General features: G+C 35.6%; 1 protein-coding gene across 1 annotated transcript in view; it reads right to left on the reverse strand.

Moving 5' to 3' along the window:
* Positions 1-21,665, reverse strand: part of pod1 (coronin) — a 434,089-nt gene that overhangs the window by 190,620 nt on the left and 221,804 nt on the right. Inside the window, exon 12 of the mRNA XM_090401146.1 lies at positions 1,373-1,518. Coding sequence (XP_090257272.1) covers positions 1,373-1,518 — 146 coding nt within the window. The remainder of the gene's footprint in view (positions 1-1,372; positions 1,519-21,665) is intronic.

Raw genomic sequence — 21,665 nt, forward strand, 5'->3', positions numbered from 1 at the left:
GGCCACAATTTGGGAGTGGTGGGCTGGTGCATTGTCTTGCTGTAGGTGGGTCTCCTGCAGGGTGCACATGATCTGACAGCAGGTCCCTGTATCGTTCGCTGGTGAGGGGCGATGGTAGATGTACCAGGGGACCCATTTCATCCCACGTAAACAGTCCCTATACGAGAATACCACCAACACCACCACCGGCCTGAACTGTACACTGCTGGCACGAGGGATTCACTGCTTCATGTGCTTGGCGATGCACTAATACCCTGCCATCAGCGTGTACCAATGTGTATACCATGACTCATTAGTCCAGGTGACCTTTTCCCATGCATCGAGGGTCCATGCTAATCGTTGTGCCTTGTGACGTGCAGTAAGCAGAGGTACCCTAGTAGGGCGGTGGCTTCTGTACCCCCATAGCGAGGAGATTGTTCTGGATGGTGTGGCTGCTCACACGTAGTTGTTGTCCAGAATTGAATTGGCAAGTGATTTGCAGCACTGTGGCCTGTCTGTCCGCTGCTACCATCCAAGCCAGCAGATGCCATTCCCTGTCATCGACATGTTGTACACCACGGAAGTTTTCCCTGGTGGCTGTGGTTTTACCCGATTCCATGTACTCACGGTACACTCTTGACACAGTGGCCCTTGAAAAGCCCAGTACCTGCACAACTTCGGAGATGGAGTGCCCCATATGTCTGGTCGCGATAGAATTCGCTCGAGTCTTCCCCATTCTGTGCTCGATTATTACTCAAATGGTCAGTACAAGGTCTGACGACATCCCTGTCACATGGCACTATTCTATTCACCGGGGCAACCACAGCACCATTTTGCAAACACGGCAGGTATCTCTAATTCAATTGACTGGGTGTGTGTGTGTGTATATACACATATATATATATATTCGCCTTTTATTAGTCCATTTTGATAAGGTTTCACTGACCTGACAGCTGGTGCGGTGAATTGGGCACTACCTATGTCTTCTATGTGATCCATAGTAAGGCAACTCATGAATGTAATCCCATAAGCTCTCTGGTCAACTTACTTTATGAAACTTTCATAGTTTCTACATTCGGCTTTGAAATAATGCTGGATCTAATATCCACCTGACTTATATAATTTTACATCGCAGAGCTGAAGCCTTTTGGCTCTTTATTTTAGTATCTGCAACACTTTAAATTAAGAAAACTTTTTATTTTTATTTTTATTTAAATTTATTTTATATAAAAATTTTATTTAAATTTTTATATGATGGACAGTTTATAAATAGATTTCTATTTATAAACTGTCCATCATACCATACTTATGTGATAAGTAGTCAGAATATAATGAAATATCAAATAGCTGAAAATATGTATATTAAAACATATAACTATCTTGAAGCACTTACCTTACGAGGTACCTGATATGACACAGGAACTACACAGTCAGAGCCAAGCAATAAAACCCTGTTAACTTCACCTTGCATGACATGCATTGCTCTTTTAGGCACAAGGGCAATACCTTTAGTCTGCACATCACCTATATAGCGAGCAGCTGAAGCATAATTTAGATGTATTTAATTCACTATTGATACATAATCCAAAGAAGCATAAAATATATAAATGATGTGAATTTTTCTATAAAAGCATCCTCAGCCTTATGCCTTAACATATTAACATTTTGGAAATCCACCAAGAGATTATATAATGTCTTTTCAAAAGTCAACATTTTCAATTGTTTATATTACCTTGGAGAGATATTATGCAACATAAACACCAAAATCACTCCACTCTCTCATTAAAAGAAAATAATTTCCATTCTCTGATGCAGTGAACTATTTATATAGATCTTTGGATCAATGATAACCCCTGCTATAAATTAAACCTTGCTTATTTCATAGTATTTATGCTTATTCTTAATGTTGAGGCATATATTTTTTGATTTCTTATTTGCATTTTCAGACAAACTAATTTATACATTGATATATTAACTACAACTCATCTGTAAAGATATATAGGTAGTCCTTGACTTATGACTCAACTTACGATGATTTGCACTTACGACAGCCAAAATTATTATTATTAAAAATTCTCTAATTTAACTTTGTCACCAGAAATTATTATTATTAAAAATTCTCTAATTTAACTTTGCCACCAGTAATTATTATTATTAAAAATTCTTTAATTTAACTTTGCCGTCAGCAATTATTATTATTAAAAATTCTCTAATTTAACTTTGCCGCCAGCATATATATACATACACACAGTATATCACATTGCTTTTGTATACGCATTGCACGTCGCCGTTAGTCGACAAGCAAAGTCTATCACCAATAAGCAACAGCCGCAGCTATGATTCATCCACTTCTAACTTATCACAGCATTTGGCACATTAGTTGCTAATCTGCCAGTCTAAGTGTTCGTTTTTCTCTCGTTGCAATTTTTGTATCTTGTCATAATCCTATCATGTCCAGTAAAAGAAGTAAAACTACTGATGAAAATTCCAACATAAAAAAGGTGAGGAAAGTTTTAAGTTTAGATGTTAAAATGAAGGTGATTAAAGCATATGACAAAGGAAAGAAAGTCGGTGAAATAGCACAAGAAGAAAAACTATCGCATTCCTATGTTTCAACAATCATAAAGATAAATCGAGAATAATAGAGGCAGCTAAAGGGGGCAATTAATATGAAATGTACAATTTTAATGAAAAAAAAGAGAAGGGCCAATTCATGAAATGGAGAAGCTTTTGATGATATGGATAGATGATCAAGTCAACAAGAATATTCCTCTCAGTTTGTTTATGATTCAAACAAAAGCACGCAGCCTATTTGACAATTTAAGGAAACAACCAGAAGATAAATACAACAAGAATACGTTTAACGCTAGTAAAGGTTGGTTTTATCGATTCAAAAGCCGATTTAACTTACATAACATACGAATAATGGGAGAAGCTGCTAGTTCTGATTTTGAAAGTACCAAAATTTTCAAGAAAAATCTGAAAGAGATGATAAAAGATGAAGGATATTTGCTAGAGCAGATTTTTAACGTAGATGAAACCGAACTGTTCTGGAAAAGAATGCCAGAACAAACTTATTCACAGAGAAGCCACATCGGGGCCTGGTTTTAAGGCATTTAAAGATAGGATTATGCTTCCTCTTGGAGGAAATGCTGCTGGTTTTAAATTAAAACATTTCTTGTTTACCGTTCACAAAACCCCAGAGCTTTGAAAAATATTGACAAGAATAAATTGCCTGTGTACTATAGGATTACTCCTATAGTACACAGAGTAATCCTGAGTAATCCTAAGGCTTGGATGACAATTATTTTATCCGAAGACTGGTTCTTAAATTGTTTTATTCCAGAAGTACGTGCCTACTGTCTTGAAAAAAACATTCCTTTTAAAATTCTATTGCTGCTTGACAATGCTCCAGGACATCCTCTTCACATTGCCAATTTGAATGAAAATATAAATGTGATGTATCTACCGCCCAATACAACAGCTATGATTCAGCTTATGGATCAAGGTTCGATTGCTACATTCAAGACATATTACCTGAAAATTACATTTTCTCAAGCAATAACAGCAATGGACAATGATGCTATAGCATTACGCGAGTTTTGGAAAAATTACAATATTAAACAATGTATCCAGAACATTGGACCTTCATGGAAGGAAGTATCAGAACAATGTATGCGAGGAATTTGGAAGAAGTTACTACCGCAGGAGACACTCGAAGAGTACAATTAGCATAGTATGTTAGAACAAACTGATGAAGAAACCGTTGAAATTGCAAGAAAACTGGATTTAGAAATCAATATTACCGATATAGAAGAATTGTCAGTTCACCTTCTTCGTGATCTGCTAATTCTTCTATATTCTTGATCTATATTCTAGATCAAGACTTGATTTTCCAAAATGAAAGAGTTGTAGGAGACTAAAGGAATAATGAGGAAGATGAAGAAGAGAAATCGTTAAAAAAATTTACTGTAAAAGGATTAGCTGAATTATTTTCTAAACTAAATTAAGGACTACTCAAAAATATGGATCAAGACACTGATCGCTTCACCAAAGTCAAAAAGCAAATTCGAGAAGCAGTCAGGTGTTATCATGAAATATATGAAGAAAGAAAGAAAAAAACCCAATAGACAACATTAACCAATTTTCTTATTTCTACTCCCAATCACGAGAAATAACCATATCGTCCAAATAAGTAACAGTTACTCACCTGTTTAATTAAAGACACTGTTAATAAGTTTTTTTGTTTATGTTAACTAATATTTAAAGGTATTTCAAAGTAAGTGCACCGTTTTTGATATACATTTATGTATTTTTTTCTTAAATTTTTCTTTCTAAATTTTGTATTTATAAGTGCTAATAAATAATTTATAAATGTTTATGTAAGTTTATACATTTTTCACTGTTTTAAGTTATATAGAAACTTAATTTATGAAAATATTATAACAGAAATCAAACAAATCAAGAATTAACAAACGTCCTCGACTTACGACGGAGAGGTTGGAACGTAACCCGTCATAAGTCAAGACCTACCTATATATATATATATATATATCTTTGTTCATATTCAGATAATTAGCAAACAAATATAAACAAATGCCATATGAAAAAAAAAAAAATGTTGAAGCATCTCTTTAAACAATATTTTACATTGAAAAACAAGTTCAAATTCATGATTTTTTTTTATCTCTTCCAGTGAACAGCAAATAGGATTCTTACATGACCTTGATTGAAGGAGATTTGCACATGGAATGACCCTACCAAAATAGGCTCAAGACTCAATGATGAATTGAGCCTATTTTGGTAGGGTCATTCCATGTGAAAACATCAAATTAAAAATTAATCAAATTAAATTTTTGATATTTTTTTTAATTTTTTTATTTTTCTTGACATCCTATTTATGATAGCCATTTTTATTTAGCAGATCCACAAAATTTTTACAATTTTAGAGGGTATAATAAATTTAGTTTAATTATAGTCTAACCAAGTGCAAAATAAACTTCCAACTTCCAAAAATTTTAGAGGGTTTAAAAATGAATCACAGCTCATTTCCAGATTGTCCAATTTCTGATTTTTTTTTAACTGCCAATTTAATGCTCAAGGTGTATACTTTTTGATTTATTTGTATTTTCAGACAAACCAATTTTTTTCAAGACGGCAGTCACCTGCTTCATATGTTTTAAGTGCTCTTGGTACCCATTTGATACTGTACTCTATAAGCCAGAGATTGAATCTATAAGTCTATTTTTGTGTGTGTGTATTTCATTTATACATATTTCAGATAACTGAAATATATTGTATTGTGCACCAAATCATGTTGTTTGAAGTGTTTCTTCTATAGAAAAAATTGTCACAGTTTGCAAAAAAAAAAAAAAAAAGAAAAAAGATTATGATGCTGAAAAAAATTGTGTGTTATGTGGGGTAGGGTGAAGTACATAAAAATTTGAAATTTTTATGAGAAATACTTTTAATAGGTGGCTATAAAGAAAAACTAGTCCTATTCTGTTATTTCAATCCTTAGGCCTAGACAGTATTTTGAAAATGAAGAACACTAAATTTTTTGTTGCATTCATTCAGCACAATGAGGGGGGGGGGGTGAAAAGTTCTGATAAACACCCATAACAAAAATGATGGTTTGTGCAACAAGGGAAAGACATTTTTTCTCGGAGGATTGCAAATGACACAGCAGTGCTGTAACAAGTGTATAAGACTTTATTATTATTATTATTATTATGTGACACCTCCAGGGAGTCCAAAGACTCATCAAGGCAGAGTGTGCCAACAGCATCAAACAATTGAACCCCTTCCAACTACTAACTGCGCTCAAACTTGCTTAACTTTTTGTGAACCATTAGTAGCAGAGGCTCTACCAATTGACCAACCTTTGCTGGCAAAGGTTGGCCGACTGGTTGATAATTAACAAGACTTCGTGGAGAATATGTAGAATAATGTGCAAGTTACATCGTTCTATCACAATTCCTTCATGATTATCACAACTTCTCACTCCCCCCCCCTGCAGTACATCTATTTATCAAGATAATTAACAAGACTTAATTTTTTTAGAATCATGAGTAGTATGCTGTGACAACAGCAAATGAGAGAGTAAAAAATAAATGAATGACTGCTTAAAAAGAAAATTAACATTTATGTACAGGTACATAAAGTGTCAAAGGTTTAACTGGAGAAACTAATTTAATCTGTAATCAACTTTTTTTTTAAAATTCAATCCATTTCATTTTCAAGAAAGAACAGCATTTTAATAATTAAAGTGATAGAATAATATCATCATTGAGGGTTATATGGCCCTTGTCTGGTTTTAAAATTAGATATAATAATAATTTAATTAAGGAGAGAGTAGGATACAGACAGGAATTATATACAGTAAAATGTTTATGTCCAAACCTATAAGAATTGTGGAGGCTGCAGAACTTGTAGCAATACAGGCAAATTTAAACATTAGTGTCTGTGACTCTGCAAACAGCATGTTGTTTGATGAGTCACAAGCAAACAGTAGGTTGAAACTGGATTCAACAGGATTCATACTTGGGTGGGGGGGGGATTTCACACTACAAGGCTTGATATCTAATCTCTTCAAAGATTCTTCTGCTTTTTTTTTCTAATAAAGGATCATAAGGAAGCGATATAAGAAGCAATAAGACAAAGAAATGAAAACAGGCAGAAACATTGAAAATATCAACCACATCGTAAATGGAGAACCTATAGAACAAGTAAAACATTTCAGCTACTTAGGCACAATTTTTTAGTGAAGATGGTAATTAAATATGGAAATAGGCAACAAAATCAACAAAGCCATTAGTAGGAAGTCAAATGAATAATTTATATGGAATAAGAGAGAAATTAGTTAAAACACTTAACTAGCTGTATACAAGACAGTGTTCAAACCAATTTTAACTTATGGATCTGAGACTGGGGTTAGAAACAAAACACTTGACCAAAGACTAGAGACCACAGATATGAGAGTCTTGAGAAAGATTAGGGGTGTGAACAAATGGCATCAATGGCAATCATATTAAAAAAATGAGAATATTAGGAAAGAACTTGACATTGTTAGCATCCAGGAATGTGTTAGCAGAGTTAATTTCAGGTGGTATGTTCACTTAAACAGAATGAGAGAGAGGAAAGATTAGCAAAACAAGTGTTCTCTGCCAGGTTTGTAGGAAAAAGACCCACAGGAAGACCAAGATATAAGTAGATTGATACAGTAAAAAGAGCTTTAAAAGACAAAAATATAAGATCTGATAATGTTGGAGCCTTGACAAATAACAGATTGAATTGGAGGAAAATTTTGATAGGAAGTTGGTAACGATGTAAGCTTTTTCATATAGTACTATCATACCATCCTGTACACCCCCTTGAGGGTACATGTCAGGAATTTGATGGTGATGGAGAAGCATAAAAAAAAAAAACTTCATCCATATGGGAGTTGGAGAAGTGATGCTAATTTTGTCTCTAGGTAATGAGTGGTATAAATGAAATATGAAGGAGATGAAAGTAGAGATGGACAGAATTTTCACCCATTGACTTTTACAAGGGAGGAACTAGAAAGCATATTTATCATGTATGCAAGAGATGTGTTTTCTTCATTTGCCTTTTTTTCAATTTTTTTCCCCCTCCAGTTATTGCAAGCATCACTGTAAAACTGAAAAGAAAAACATATCTTAATGTACTTGTCATTTGGAGGGATGGAATCTTTCATGAAGACAGACAAAGCAAAAAAGGAGGAGTGGTAATGATGATGATAACAGAGAAGTTGTGGTGATCTAGGGTGGACATGCAAGGAGCAAACAGTGACAGTAGTTTTAAAGAAGTATGATGTGTTGTGTAAGTGGACAGAATGAAATATTTAGTAGGGTGCTGCTATAGACCTAGTAATGTAAAAGTCAGTGAGATGGAAATGCTTACACAAATTACTCTGGCTAATAAGAAAAGGGTAATCATTATGGGAATATATAGACTGGAATGAAAAGAGTGTTTGGAACCAAAGAGAATGAATTTCTTGAGTTTCTGAGGGACAACTATCTTAAGCAGTACATAACAGAGTCTACACATGGATTGAGGGTCTTGGATTTGATTTTCATCAGAAGATATTATTGTAAATGAAGTGCCACGTCCTCCTCCAGTTGGTGAAAGTGATCATGAAGTGATCACTTTTGTGGTGGACAAAAGTCCAGCAATATCAGGACTTTTGTGAGAAAGAGTTATATGTGAAACTATAAGGCAGGTGATTATGAAAAACTCAGGAGGCGGCTTGCAGTGATATCATGGAATGAGAAAATGAACAGTAAGGAAATCAATGCCTCTTTGTTCCTACTCAGGAACTATTTGGCAGAGGCAATGACTGAGTGTATTCCAAAGATCAGGAGATTAAATAAAGTAGGTGTAAAATGGATGACTGAAGAGGTGAAGCATGCAATCTGAAAGAAAAAGGCATTGTGGAGGCAGCACAAGATGAGTGGCAATAATCAGTTACATGAGGAGTACAAAGAGCAAGCAAGGGAGATGACCCAATTGGTAAGAGTAGTGAAAGTGCAGTATGAGCAGTAGTTAGCAAATGAGGATAAATAAATCCTAGGGAGTTTAACTGAATATGTAGCCAGCAAAAAGAAGAATGATTATGATTGGATGATGTTAGTTGGCAATAATGGGAGAATGATAAACACTGAGGAGGATATAGTAGAGGTGTAAATGAGTAGTTCATTAAAGTATTCCATCATTGTGATTGTAGCATAGTGCAGAACTTGAGAGCAATAGGAATGGGGAGGAACCACTGATGGTGAGTGAGCAGGAGGTATGTGAGGAACTGATTAAACGTGATATTAAAAGGCCATGGGACTTGATAGTGTATCACTGCATGTCTTGAGGAAATGTTCCAGGGAGTTAACAGCTTTAACTTACCTTTTTAACATAAGTCTTAGATTGGCCCAAGTTCCAAAGGAGTGGAAAGAGGACAAAATCGTTCCACTTCATAAAGGATGTGATAAGACTAAGGCTTCGAATTATTGGTCAATCAGCTTGAGTGGAGTTGTGATCAAGGTGTTGGAGAAGCTAGTGAGGACATGGATTCAGAACTGAGTTGATAGCAGTAGAATTCTATTTAATGGCAGCATGGGTTTGCTAAAGGAAGATCATGTTTTAGCAATCTGCTTACTTATTATAACAAGGTGAGGAATACGTTGGACAAGGGGCATGCATATACAGTAGCATATTTAGATTTTGCAAATGCCTCCGATAGATTACCACATGACAAGCTAGTAGTTAAATTGGAACAAATGGAGTTGGATGGTAGATTAGTGTGTTGGATTGGAGATTGGCTGTCTGATAGGTATCAGCAGGTTGTATATGGAGGTGATATCCCAGTCACTAGTGGTGTGCCATGGGGTTCTGTTTTGGAGCCACTGGTGTTCAATCGGGAAGTAAATGACATTGGAAGGGGCTTAAAGAGTGATACACAGTTTTTTGTAATGATGCAAAGTTGGAGAGAGTTATGAAAAGTACAGCAGATGTTGTAGCCTTGCAAAACAACTTGAATAGACTGTTTGAATAGGCATGCATGTGGGGATATCAGTTTAATGTAGCAAAGTGTAAGGTTTTAAAATTTGGGAAGCAAAGATAGAATGCAGAGTATAGGATTGGTGGGGTGGATATGGTGGATAGGGACTAGAAATTTTGTAGACATTTTGCTAAAATTATGAGAACAACACAGTAGATTAAGGGAATGATGAAGAGAGCATAGACATGTAAAAAACTAAGAATGTTATTGTTCCATTGTACAAGGTTTTGATCAGGCCATAGGATTGGTGGGGTGGATATGGTGGATAGGGACTAGAAATTTTGTAGACATTTTGCTAAAATTATGAGAACAACACAGTAGATTAAGGGAATGATGAAGAGAGCATAGACATGTAAAAAACTAAGAATGTTATTGTTCCATTGTACAAGGTTTTGATCAGGCCACATATTGATTACTGTGCAAAGATATGTGCAGATAATGTTGGAGAGGGTTCAGAGATGACTGATTAGGTTAGTTTCTGGTCTCTGGAATGAAGAGCATGAGGACAAATTGTGAGAATACAAATTGCAATGCCTAATGGATAGAAGGCAGGAGGGAAGGGAACATGATTGAGACATATAAGTTGGTAATTACCAGATTAACATGGATGAGCTTTCTGATAGAATGTCTGGAGACAGGGAGAAAATTAGGTCATATCTGGAAGCTGTATAAAGAGGGTGTGAGCAAGAGGGTGAGGAGTAGATGTTTTGCATGGAGAGTGATGAGTGATTGTAATGCATTGACTGAAAGTGTGGTGAGTGCAGAGATAGTGATGAATTTAAGTCCAGATATGATGAACTGTGTGTGTGTGTGTGTGTGTGTGAGAGAGAGCGAGAGAGTGGGATCTCCCACAATAAGTCTCTTGACAAAATTGTTATTATGATAACAATAATATATATGCTAAATTTTGTACTCGGAGAGCATTTAGTGGAAAACCGAAATTTGAATAGTGAGTGATTTTAACAGAAGAAATGAAATTCTTCATTTTATTATAGCAAAAATTATTTTGGTAACTCAATCAGAACCTATGTCTGAATGGAACAGAAACAATAATCAAATCATAGAATAGGTGAATAAGTACCAGCAGTGGTTTTCTCACCTTGGTATTCTAAATATACTAATGTTATCTAAAAAATAAATAAATACATAATTAAAAAAAATAGCATATCACAAGTGCAATGACAGAAAAATCCATCTTTGCTCACAGTTTCACACTGATGCTTGCAACAGCTGAAAAAATATAAAAAAATAATATAAAAAATAACTAAAAAATAAATGAAACTAAAATTTTAAAAAAATCTAACTTAAAAAAAAGAAAATGCCTTATTTGGGCCCACGTAAAAGCTACTGAGCACAAATTCTATCCATCATATAATTTCACCTCTCAAAAGTCGATGACACCACTCAGATTGTCTAGAGACAAAATCAGCATTATTATTTTCCAATACATGCACACAAATAAAGGCTTTATTATGCCTCTCATAGCTTTCTATAGAAAAATAAAGGAAGAATCTTGAACATCTGATCTCAAGTCTTGTGGTTGGTACCTCTTCTTCCCCAAGCTGTGCTCAAAACCCGCTCTGAAACTAACATGCATTCTAAATAATCTCTGCAACTTCAGTTTTCTCTAAAATAACAGAGGTCATCAACAGTCAACTTCTTCACCATCTGGAGGACCATTAGTTAATCAATGACCACCACCACTGTGGATTCTTTTATTCTAGAAGTGAGTGATGTATTCAAGAATACCTACCATAAGTCTAGAATGATAGAATATAACCTCTCTTCATGGTAACCTGGAAGGAGAATCAGGTTATGAAAGGATCACGAGTACTGAACGTTAACTAGTATTATGATAAGCATACGAGGAGTGACAATTAAATTCATAGAATGGCTATGTAGTGTTGCCCATTTGGTGTTTTAGTTGGATTCACATGAGTAACTGTGTCTGTACATCTTTTAACTTATGTGTGCATAAACCTCAAGCCGATAGACCCATTTGCTAGTCAGCTATTGCAAAAACAAGAGAGAGAGAGATCTGCATGTAAACTTTGGCATAAAAATGTGTGATCGAAATTTGGAGCACTGTGTTAATATCAAATTTTGTGTGAAAATCAGCAAAACTGCTACTGAAATATTGGAGCTGTTGAAAGTGACATATGGTGTGGCTGCTCTGAAAAACGTCAAGTGTCTTTGAGTAGCATAAGAGATTCAAAGGTGAGTGAGAAGATGTGAATGATGATCCCAGAAATGGGCAGCCAAAAACAAAAATGACAGACACAAATATGAACAGCGTGCGAGATTTGGTATCGTCTGATAGACAATTAAGTATACAATTAATGGCTGATGAACCAAGAAACAGTCAGAGTAATTTTAACTGAAGAATTGGGTATGCAAAAGATTTTGAAAGAAATCAGGACAATGCACCAAGCCATAGTGAGCTCCTCATGAGAGAGTTTCTGGCCAAAAAATAGATTACCAAATTAGGCCATCCTGCTTATTCACCCGACTTAGCTGCCTGTGATTTCTAGCTGTTTCCAAAATTAAAGACTGCGTTAATAGCATGAAGATTTTCTGAGATCGCTGATATCCTTCATCACATTATGCTGGATATCAGCGATCTCAGAAAATCTTTTTTTTCCTGGAATACTCTTGAGTATTCCAGGAAAAAAAAAAGTTCCAGGCCTGTTTCCAAAAATGGGAACACCATCTAAACCAGTGTATAAATGCACAAGGGGGACTACTTTGAAGGCAACAGTAGCCACTAATGTATAGTTCCAAACAGTGGCAGCCCGTACATAAGCACTGCAACACTGCAGCACCCCCAAGGAAAAAATGAAAAATTTTAATTTTGTTTGTGTTTATAAATAATAACAATGCTTACAACATTATATAAATGCAATACAACATGTTAAAGGTTACAGCTTATGTTTTGACATTGATTGAATAGTTAATAATTGGAATTGTTCAATTAACGCTTTACATTACGAAATAGATGCACTGCGATCTAATGCCAATATTAATTTGCTCTTGTCATTGCACGTTACGTCATTCCCAACTGTAACTGCTCAAATGGCAGTGTATTTTTAGTATGCTTACGCGCCTTTCTGTGAGATAGGAAACGTTTATTATTGGTGCGTGTGCGTGGTGAATTATTTTTTGTAAATCTTATTTTATTCTGTTAAAATAACATATTTATTTATTTATTATAGATACAAGGCTGAATTATGATGCGTGTCACTGTTGAAAATATGAAAAGAATTATATTTTTTCAATATCGTTACGAAACAAATGCACTACGATCTAACGTCAATATTCGTTTGCGCTTGCCATTGCTATTGATAGGAAACTTTTATTATTGGTGTTTGTTCATGGTGAGGATGAAATATTTTTAATAAAGCAATTTTTAATATGTAAATTTATTTATTAATAAATTCATTCCTGATTAGATTTTTTTTTTTTTTTTTTTTGTATATGCAGCACACCCACTTAAAATTTTCACCAGCCGCCACTGGTTCCAAACATAGGTTTTTTACAGGTGCATTCCAGGAATTCAATTGTCACACCTCGTATGACAATTTGCATCAGAACATTGTGGATTTAATGCTAAATCATTAGATCACTGTTTGCCATAAGCAATTCAGTATCTCTTTCAGTCTGGTCAGTGAAACTGGAAAAACAAAAAACTAGTTGGTTTTGTAGAATTTAAAGTCGTCAGGAAATATGATGCCATCATCTGGCTAGTCAGAGAGAAGAAAAATCAAGCTAGAGGGATAAAAAAAAGTAGAAGAGATTAAAGTGATTTTCAAAATTTGGAGAGCTACAGATAGCAAAAGTGAATAGTACATAATGAGGATAAGGATATTTTGACCCAGTAAAGATAAAAAAGGACAGATTCTGAATTTGAAGTCTCTAGTATAGAGTGAGATAACACGTACATGCAAATGCAGTATACACAGTTCAGAAAGTTAAGATAGAATGTGACTGTTAGAACTGCAAGATGAGATTCAGTTTAAAAATAGATTAGTCTGAATGTGTGGAATACATCCATTTGCAAATATGTACATTTGTGAAGTGGATGGATTAAGTTGAATTTCTGTTCTCTTACATTTTTGTTACTGTTTTTTGTTATAAATTAAAGATACCAATAAATTATATACTTGGTTCAATCCTTTATCCAAGTGTAAGCAAACAGGTTTGTGTGTTTGCACCTGATGTATTTTCAGGACTAGGGCAACTCGTATATAGAAGCTAATGACTTCACATCACTTGCTTTAGTATCCCATAATGCAAAGCACATCCCCTTGTGGACATGTATAATGCTATGCATTGTGGGAATGGTCACTACCCAGACTGGTTTCTACCTTCATTGAGGCCTCATTAGTGGGAGTCAGACCCAGAAGTGATACTATGGTATAATGCAGAAGTCATATTTTAATATACAAGTAGCCAAAAGGTGTCTCACCTTATTATTAAAATACTCTGGATTACAGAAAGTTGTTGGAAGTTTTTCCACAAGGTTATATTATAAATTAAAAATACCAAGAAATATGACTTCTGCATTACTTCAACCACAGTATCACCTCTGAGTCTGGCTCCCACTGATGAGACCTTAATGATGGTAGAAACCAGTCTGGGTAGTGATCCTAATCCAAAAAAACTTCCCATAATGCATAGCATTATACATGTCTGCAAGGAAATGTGCTTTGCATTATGCAATACTAAGGCAAGTGATGTGAAGTCATTAGCTTCCTTATACGAGTTGCCCCAGTCCTGAAAATAGTTTAGGTGCAAACTTGTTTGCTTACACTTGGATAAAGAATTAAACCAAGTATATAATTTCTTGGTAATTTATAGTATAACCAAGTGGAAAAACTTCCAACTGTTTTTTCTTCTTTTTTTTTTCAAATTTCAGTGTTACTGTATTATTATTATTTTTTGTTGTTTTGTTTTTGTGATGTTGGAAAGAGCTCAAGGCACTGGTTTGCAGTGAAAAGTGATAGATTTTTAGACAGACGGAGAGACTTGATAGTGGTAGTATTAGAGCTAAATGGTCCTTAAGCTGCTAAAGAAAAGTGCTGAGTTACATGATCTAAGAACCTTGAAGACCAAACATGTTCAAGTTATCAAATAATCATGGTGACTGTAAATCCACCAGATACTAAAATCCTCTAGAGACATTCACAAAGATGGCAGCAGGATTATGCACCATTTAATCTTCCAAACCGGATGTGTTGCCATTAGGTTTAGTTGTATGTACCATCTAGCAACTGGCTTGAAGAATTGCTCTTTAACTGCATTCTCAAATGGAGGAGGTTCTGTTTCTCCAGTTTGGTTGGTAACTGTCCCTCTCCCCCCACCCTTCAACATTTAGTGCGATTGATACCATTAGACACAATGCATTCACACTGCATGTCAGAAGAGTGAGGATAGGGAAGGGGTGGAGTAAAAGCTACAGCGGTTGCATCTGAAACTAAACACTTCATGGTCCACTAGCCACTTCTGGCTTCCAATAAGATGTAGTGGTGTTTTACCAGCTAATGAAGCCCAGCTAGCTGCCAGTACATCTAAAGAAAATTATTTTATATTACTGATATTACATAGCCAATCTTGACAATTATTATACTTATTATACAGTTATGTATATCATACAATTTATATTCTTGTTGCCATGTGTAATTTTACTCTGGAAAGTAAAAAATAATTTCTTGAGCATTAAATAAACTTCATGATTTACTTTTGATATAGTTAAATGGACAAATAACATTTTGAAGTAAGAGCCATACAAAAAGGCTCAGAGCAGTATAAAAAACATGCCAAGAAAGCAATGGCATGATGAGGTAATGACTACTGGAAATCCAAGAGATTTTTATCACTATTATGACCATTGAAGAACATCCTTAGTAAATGTAGATGGAAGGAAAGTAACAGACCTTCTACAAATAGCTGATTTGTTTAGTGTTCACTTCCACAGGGTATATATGAGGGTGGCCAGAAAAGTTCTTGGCCTTGATCATAGATGGCAACACTATCGGCAAAACGTTTTTTTTTTCTAAGTTGGTATATCTATCATAAGCATCCATGTGAAATTGCAAGTCATTCTATCAAGTAGTTTGTTTTATACAGCTGTCTGAAGCAAAAGTGTTGTCTATATCCCTTGAAATGGATAAAATTGATTATCGTGCGGTTATAAAATTCTTTGTAAAAGAAGTTTTAACAGCAAAAGAAATTCATTCGAAGTTCATAAAAGTTTATGGGCACTCTTCTCCTACATTTCTGAATTAAGAAATGGGCTGCCGAGTTTAAACGTGGCCGTACCAACCTTGAAGATGATCCAAGTGAAGTACATCTAAAAAGTGTAACAACACCAGAAATCATTGATCAAGTGCATGATATGGTATTGGATGACCGGCAAGTCAAAGTGAGTAAAACTGCTGAAACTATAGGCATTTCAAAAGAACGTGTAATATATATTTTGCATGAAGAATTGCAAGTGAAAAAGCTTTGTGCAAGATGAGTATGCCGAGCTTGCTCACAGCAGATCAAAAATACACTTTCATGAAAATCTCTGAACAGTGCTTGGAGCATTTTAACAAGAATAAGACTGATTCTGTACATCGATTTATTACTATGGATAAGACTTGGAGTCACTATTACACACCAGAATCCAAACAGAGTCAAAACAGTGGACAGAAGCCGGTTGTTCAGCGCCAAAGAAGACAAAGTTGGTTCCATCAGCAGGAAAGGTCATGGCATCGGTGTTTTGGGATGCTGAAAGCATTTTGTTTATTGATTATCTTGGAAAGAACAAAACAATAACCGGGGAATATTATTCCACGGTTATTGTTTAGATAGATTTCAGACTGGACGAAAAAATTCATGAGAAAATACCCGGTTTGCAGAAGAAAAAAAAATCATCTTTCATTAGGACGATGCACCTGCCCACAAAGGTGTTTTGGCAATGGGGAAATTAAGGGATCTGCACTATGAATTGTTGGAACATCCACCCTATTCCACAGATTTGGCTCCCTCTGACTTCTATCTCTTCCCAAAACTAAAACTCTTCCTCACTGGTCAGTGTTTTTCTTTGAATCAAGAGGCGATTGCAGCTGTAGAGGGGTATTTTGCGGATCTTACTGAGAACCACTACAGGGATGGGATAATAGTACTGGAGCATCGCTGGAATAAATGTATTAGTCTTAAAGGAGATTACGTTAAAAAATAAAAATAATTTTGAAATGATAAATTCGCTTTTTCATTGTTAGGCCAAGAACTTTTCAGACCACCCTTGTATTATGGGAAAATCCATTAGCTCTCTGGATATGGAGGACGAGAGTGGAAGAAAGAATAGGAGAGGATCGACAGGAGGCATTAAAGCTGTTGTGATGATTTGAGTTAAACAGTGCAGCCAGACCAGATGAGATAGCATGGGTACTATAGGAATGGCCAGGAAAGAGTAATGCACCTGACCTGGATGTTCATATATGTGTGGAGTCAGAGCACATATATGATTCCTAATAAATGTAAAGAGAGCAAGATGATTCTGGCATACAAGGGTAGAGCTAGGACTAAGACGATGTCTGAAAACACATAGATACAAGAAATTTAATTATGAAAATAGCAGATCATCGTCAGCAAACTAACAATTCAAAAGACCAAGCAACAACAACAATGGATATTTTTTTCCTTTCAACAGAGAGGCATGCCGAACAACACCATACAACAAATGATAAAGTCTGATTATATAACCGTCCATCTATTTCCATGAGATTGAGTAGAGGACAGTCCCATGAGATCAGGAGAGAACCAGAGGTCATCCCTGGAAACTGTATAAAGAGGGTGTGAGTAGGGGAGTGAGAGGCAGGTTTTTTTTGTGTAGAGTTGTAAATGATTGGAATGCCTTGCCTGAGAGTGTGGTGTCTGCAAGGAGTTTGAGTGTGTTTAAGACACTGTATGATGTGCTGTGTGTGTGTGTGTGGTAAAAGGACCTCCCAGATGAGTCTTTGACTCCATGAGGTCTTGGGGTAGTAATACTAATAGGACATCCCAGTGAGATAAGAGATTGGTGGTTGAAGGTGTAAGAAGAAAGGTGCCAGTGGCAGAAGAATCAAAGATGAATGACTGCTGCAGTAGAATGGTGGAAAATAGTGTAGTTCTGTATGGGAAACTCTGGTGAAAGATATGAGAACAGAACAGGTATCAATAGTGCTGAGAGGAGCAATGATAAGAAGAGTGTACTGATGGAGAGGAGAGGAAAAAACGCAGAGGAGTTGACTCTGCTGGTAGAAACAAATCATTTGTGAGGAAGTGTGAATGAGGTAGCATAGGATTTGTAACTGCTAGAGACAATAGAGCATAAGAGTGTGAGAAGGAGAACTGAGTTACCAAGGTATGATAGTAAAGAGCTGATGAGAAGAGCAATGATCATGAATGACATTATTATTATAAAGGTATCTCCATGGAGTCAGAAGACTCATCATGGGAGATCCATTATTCACACACTAGCCATCATTCACACAATACCTATCATATCCCTCTTTAATCTTTTATTGATAGTGTTGCTCTCGGGCAACATGACTTTACAGTTGTTCTATTCCCGTGCTAATAAGGATTTCCAATTGTTGTCATTGTCACTTGCAGGCAACATTCGGCTTCATGGATGATGCACAGTTAGGCACTTTTTTGATTCATGTTTTTGCCAACAGATGGGCCACTCTGTTCACTGTGATAAGAAGGAGCAAGAAAATGAAAGAGAAGCATTGCCTTTTTTTTTTTTTCCGATCTAGCAAGTGTATCAAAGTTATTGTTATTGTGTTTTCTTGATTTATAAACAGCCGAGTATCATTTTCCAAATGTTGTTTTTTTGCTGAGATGGAGATGAGTGGGAAAATTGTGTTTTCTGATAATGTTGCTTCCAGTTAACATTGCTACTACATTTACTGTCTGGGTGATTATCTGCTACTGTTGTTATAAGCAAAGAACAAAGGTTATTTTACCTTTTAATGCTGTTTCTTTTCACAGAAAAAGAAAATGTCCAGAAACTGTTTTGCCACCATTAAATCCAAATATTTCAGATGGGGATAATTCACTTTAGTTATTGTTATTCACTGCAAGTTATTGTTTAACGAGTATGTGCAAGTTAAATGTTTGGTGAATAGGAATGACTAGTAAATTGTCCTAGTGTTGTGCTTAGGTTATAAGATAGAACTGTAGGAGAACTAAGCATAAGATAGGATCACTTGTAATTATCTATGACTTGTAATTTCATTACATTCTTGTTCATATGTGGATTGAAAAGTGTAATAGATTTCTCAGTTTAATTAAATTAGTTTGTGAACAACAAATTAAGACCGATGTGTCAATGCACTGTCACAAAACTATGAACCTGCATGTATCTGACAAAAGACGGAGAAAGATATTTTTATTGGAAGTTTATTTTCCACTTGGTTGGACTATAATAAATTTAGTTTAATCCTTTATCCAAGTTTAATCAAACAAAGTTTACACCTGAAGTATCTTCAGGACTGAGATCACCACTTCTGGGTCTGGCTCCCACTGACGAGACCTCAATAAAGGTCGAAACTGGTCTGGGTAGTGGCCCTTAATGCATAGTATTATACATGTCCAAAAGGAGATGTGCTTTGCATTATGGGAGATACTGAGACAAGGAGTGATGAGAGCTTGTCCACGTTTACTATGAGTTGCCTTAGTCCTGAAGATACTTCAGGCACAAACTTTGTTTGCTTACACTTGGATAAAGGATTAAACTAAATTTATTATAGTCTAACCAAGTGGAAAATAAACTTCTGACATCTTTCTCTAAATCCGGAGTAATTTAATAATAAGGTGGTACACCTTTTGGCAACTCGTATAGGTAAATATGATCTCTCCATTGCTTCTGCCTTGGTATCACCACTTCTGGGTCTGACTCCCACTGACGAGACCTCAATAAATGTCGAAACTGATCTGGGTAGTGGCCCTTCCCTTAATGCATAGCATTATACATGTCTGCAAGGAGATGTGCTTTGCATTATGGGAGATACTGAGACAGGGAGTGATGAGATCTTGGTCCACCTTTACTACGAGTTGCCTCAGTCCTAAAGATACTTCAGGTGCAAACTTTGTTTGCTTACACTTGGATAAAGGATTAAACTAAATTTATTATAGTCTAACCAAGTGGAAAATAAACTTCTGACATCTTTCTCTAAATCCGGAGTAATTTAATAATAAGGTGGTACACCTTTTGGCAACTCGTATAGGTAAATATGATCTCTCCATTGCTTCTGCCTTGGTATCACCACTTCTGGGTCTGACTCCCACTGACGAGACCTCAATAAATGTCGAAACTGATCTGGGTAGTGGCCCTTCCCTTAATGCATAGCATTATACATGTCTGCAAGGAGATGTGCTTTGCATTATGGGAGATACTGAGACAGGGAGTGATGAGAGCTTGGTCCACCTTTACTACGAGTTGCCTCAGTCCTAAAGATACTTCAGGTGCAAACTTTGTTTGCTTATACTTGGATAAAGGATTAAACTAAATTTATTAAAGATATTTTTAATATGCTAAGTAATAAGTTTAAGCCATGACTGATATAAGGTAAAGGTCAAAGTGAAAGGGGGAATAATATCTACTTTGTCTTCATTAAGATTCTTACAAATTCACACTCAATGAGTAGTTTAACTGGTGCAATCGTAAATCAAATAAAGTTGTTAAATTACAGAGTGTGAGTGAAAGTAAGAAAGTCAAGTATATCTCTATTCTTACCTCAAAAGTATATCTTGATGAAAAACTTGATAGAAAGTAAAAAGATTAACAGTATTGAGAAGTGTTATCAAGAATTCAGGTTGGTAGATGTACAATCAGTATTAAGCCACTGCCTACACCAAATGCTTCAACATCAAATCCAGTTTGTCAGTAGTGTTGGAAAAGGGAAGTCCATTGGCAGTGTTAAGATTGAGGTCACCTAGGAAGATGACTTCACCATTTGGATAGCTGCACTGCAGAAAGTTGAACTTCAGGGATAACAAAGTGAAGAAGATTGAGTGCCCTTTGGAATTTGGAGAGTGGTAAATACAGCAGATGAATGTTACTGAATGGGGAAAGGAAACCTTGAGCCAGAGGTTAAATGCAAATAATTCTAAATTTGACATTCTCTGGCAAGCAATATCAAACCTTTGGGCACAGTGCCAACCTTGTGGCAAAAGAAATTATGTAGCATGTACTTTGGAAAGTGAAGGCAAGCTATGGTTGATGGAACTGCTGCAATTTGGGTTTCCTATAAAGAGCAAAAGGTTGATTTGGATGTAAGTGATGGTGTATGTCATGTATGTTAGCATTTATGCCACAGATATTGGTGAAATGGATGCATGCTTGCCAAACATACTGTACGCCCACAAATGCAAGACCCTTCGACACTTGTGTGCATGTCAGGAGGACAATCCATTCCGATAATAGGGTAATCAATTTGTCTTGTGGGATGTTGTTTATTATTACACGTTGGAAAATTATCTTTTTTTTTTTTTTATGAACATTGTACTTTTTAAAGCAGTAAATTTTACGTATAAAGAACTTGATTTCGTGTGTTGGTGAACAATTCATATGTCCTTTATTTCTTTCTCCCCTTCAGCATGAATTGACTAATTGACTATTCTTGGCAATCTGCCAGACCAAGTTCTATGAACTGTGGGCGTACAATACTTATCCTCAAAAAGTATTAAAGTGATCTTCAAACTCATACTGCATGGAGAAAAGGGGAGAAGGGGGGAAACAAACTGGAATCCCTGCTCTGGAGGCCAAACATGGCATTCACCACCTTCAAGACTCCAATAAGTAGGGTAGTGATGGTGTTTCATCAGGTGATAATTAGAAGTAAAATAAGAAGATATTAAAATATGCAGATGATACTGTTCTGATAGTCGATAATTTAAATAACCTAAAATCAAAGATTTCTAATCTAAATCTAATCATCAATGAATACAACTTGGAGATAAATCTTCCTAAAACAAAAATTATGATCATAGGCAGATTAAAAAATGTCAATGTTATAATAAATAATAAAAAGAACAGAACAAGTAGACAGTGTCAATTATCTGGGATCATTAATCACTGGAG

The sequence above is a fragment of the Typopeltis vanoorti genome, chromosome 12 (genome assembly GCF_054136105.1).
Source record: "Typopeltis vanoorti isolate ZY-2024b chromosome 12, IOZ_Tvanoo_1.0, whole genome shotgun sequence".
Classification (NCBI taxonomy): domain Eukaryota; kingdom Metazoa; phylum Arthropoda; class Arachnida; order Uropygi; family Thelyphonidae; genus Typopeltis; species Typopeltis vanoorti.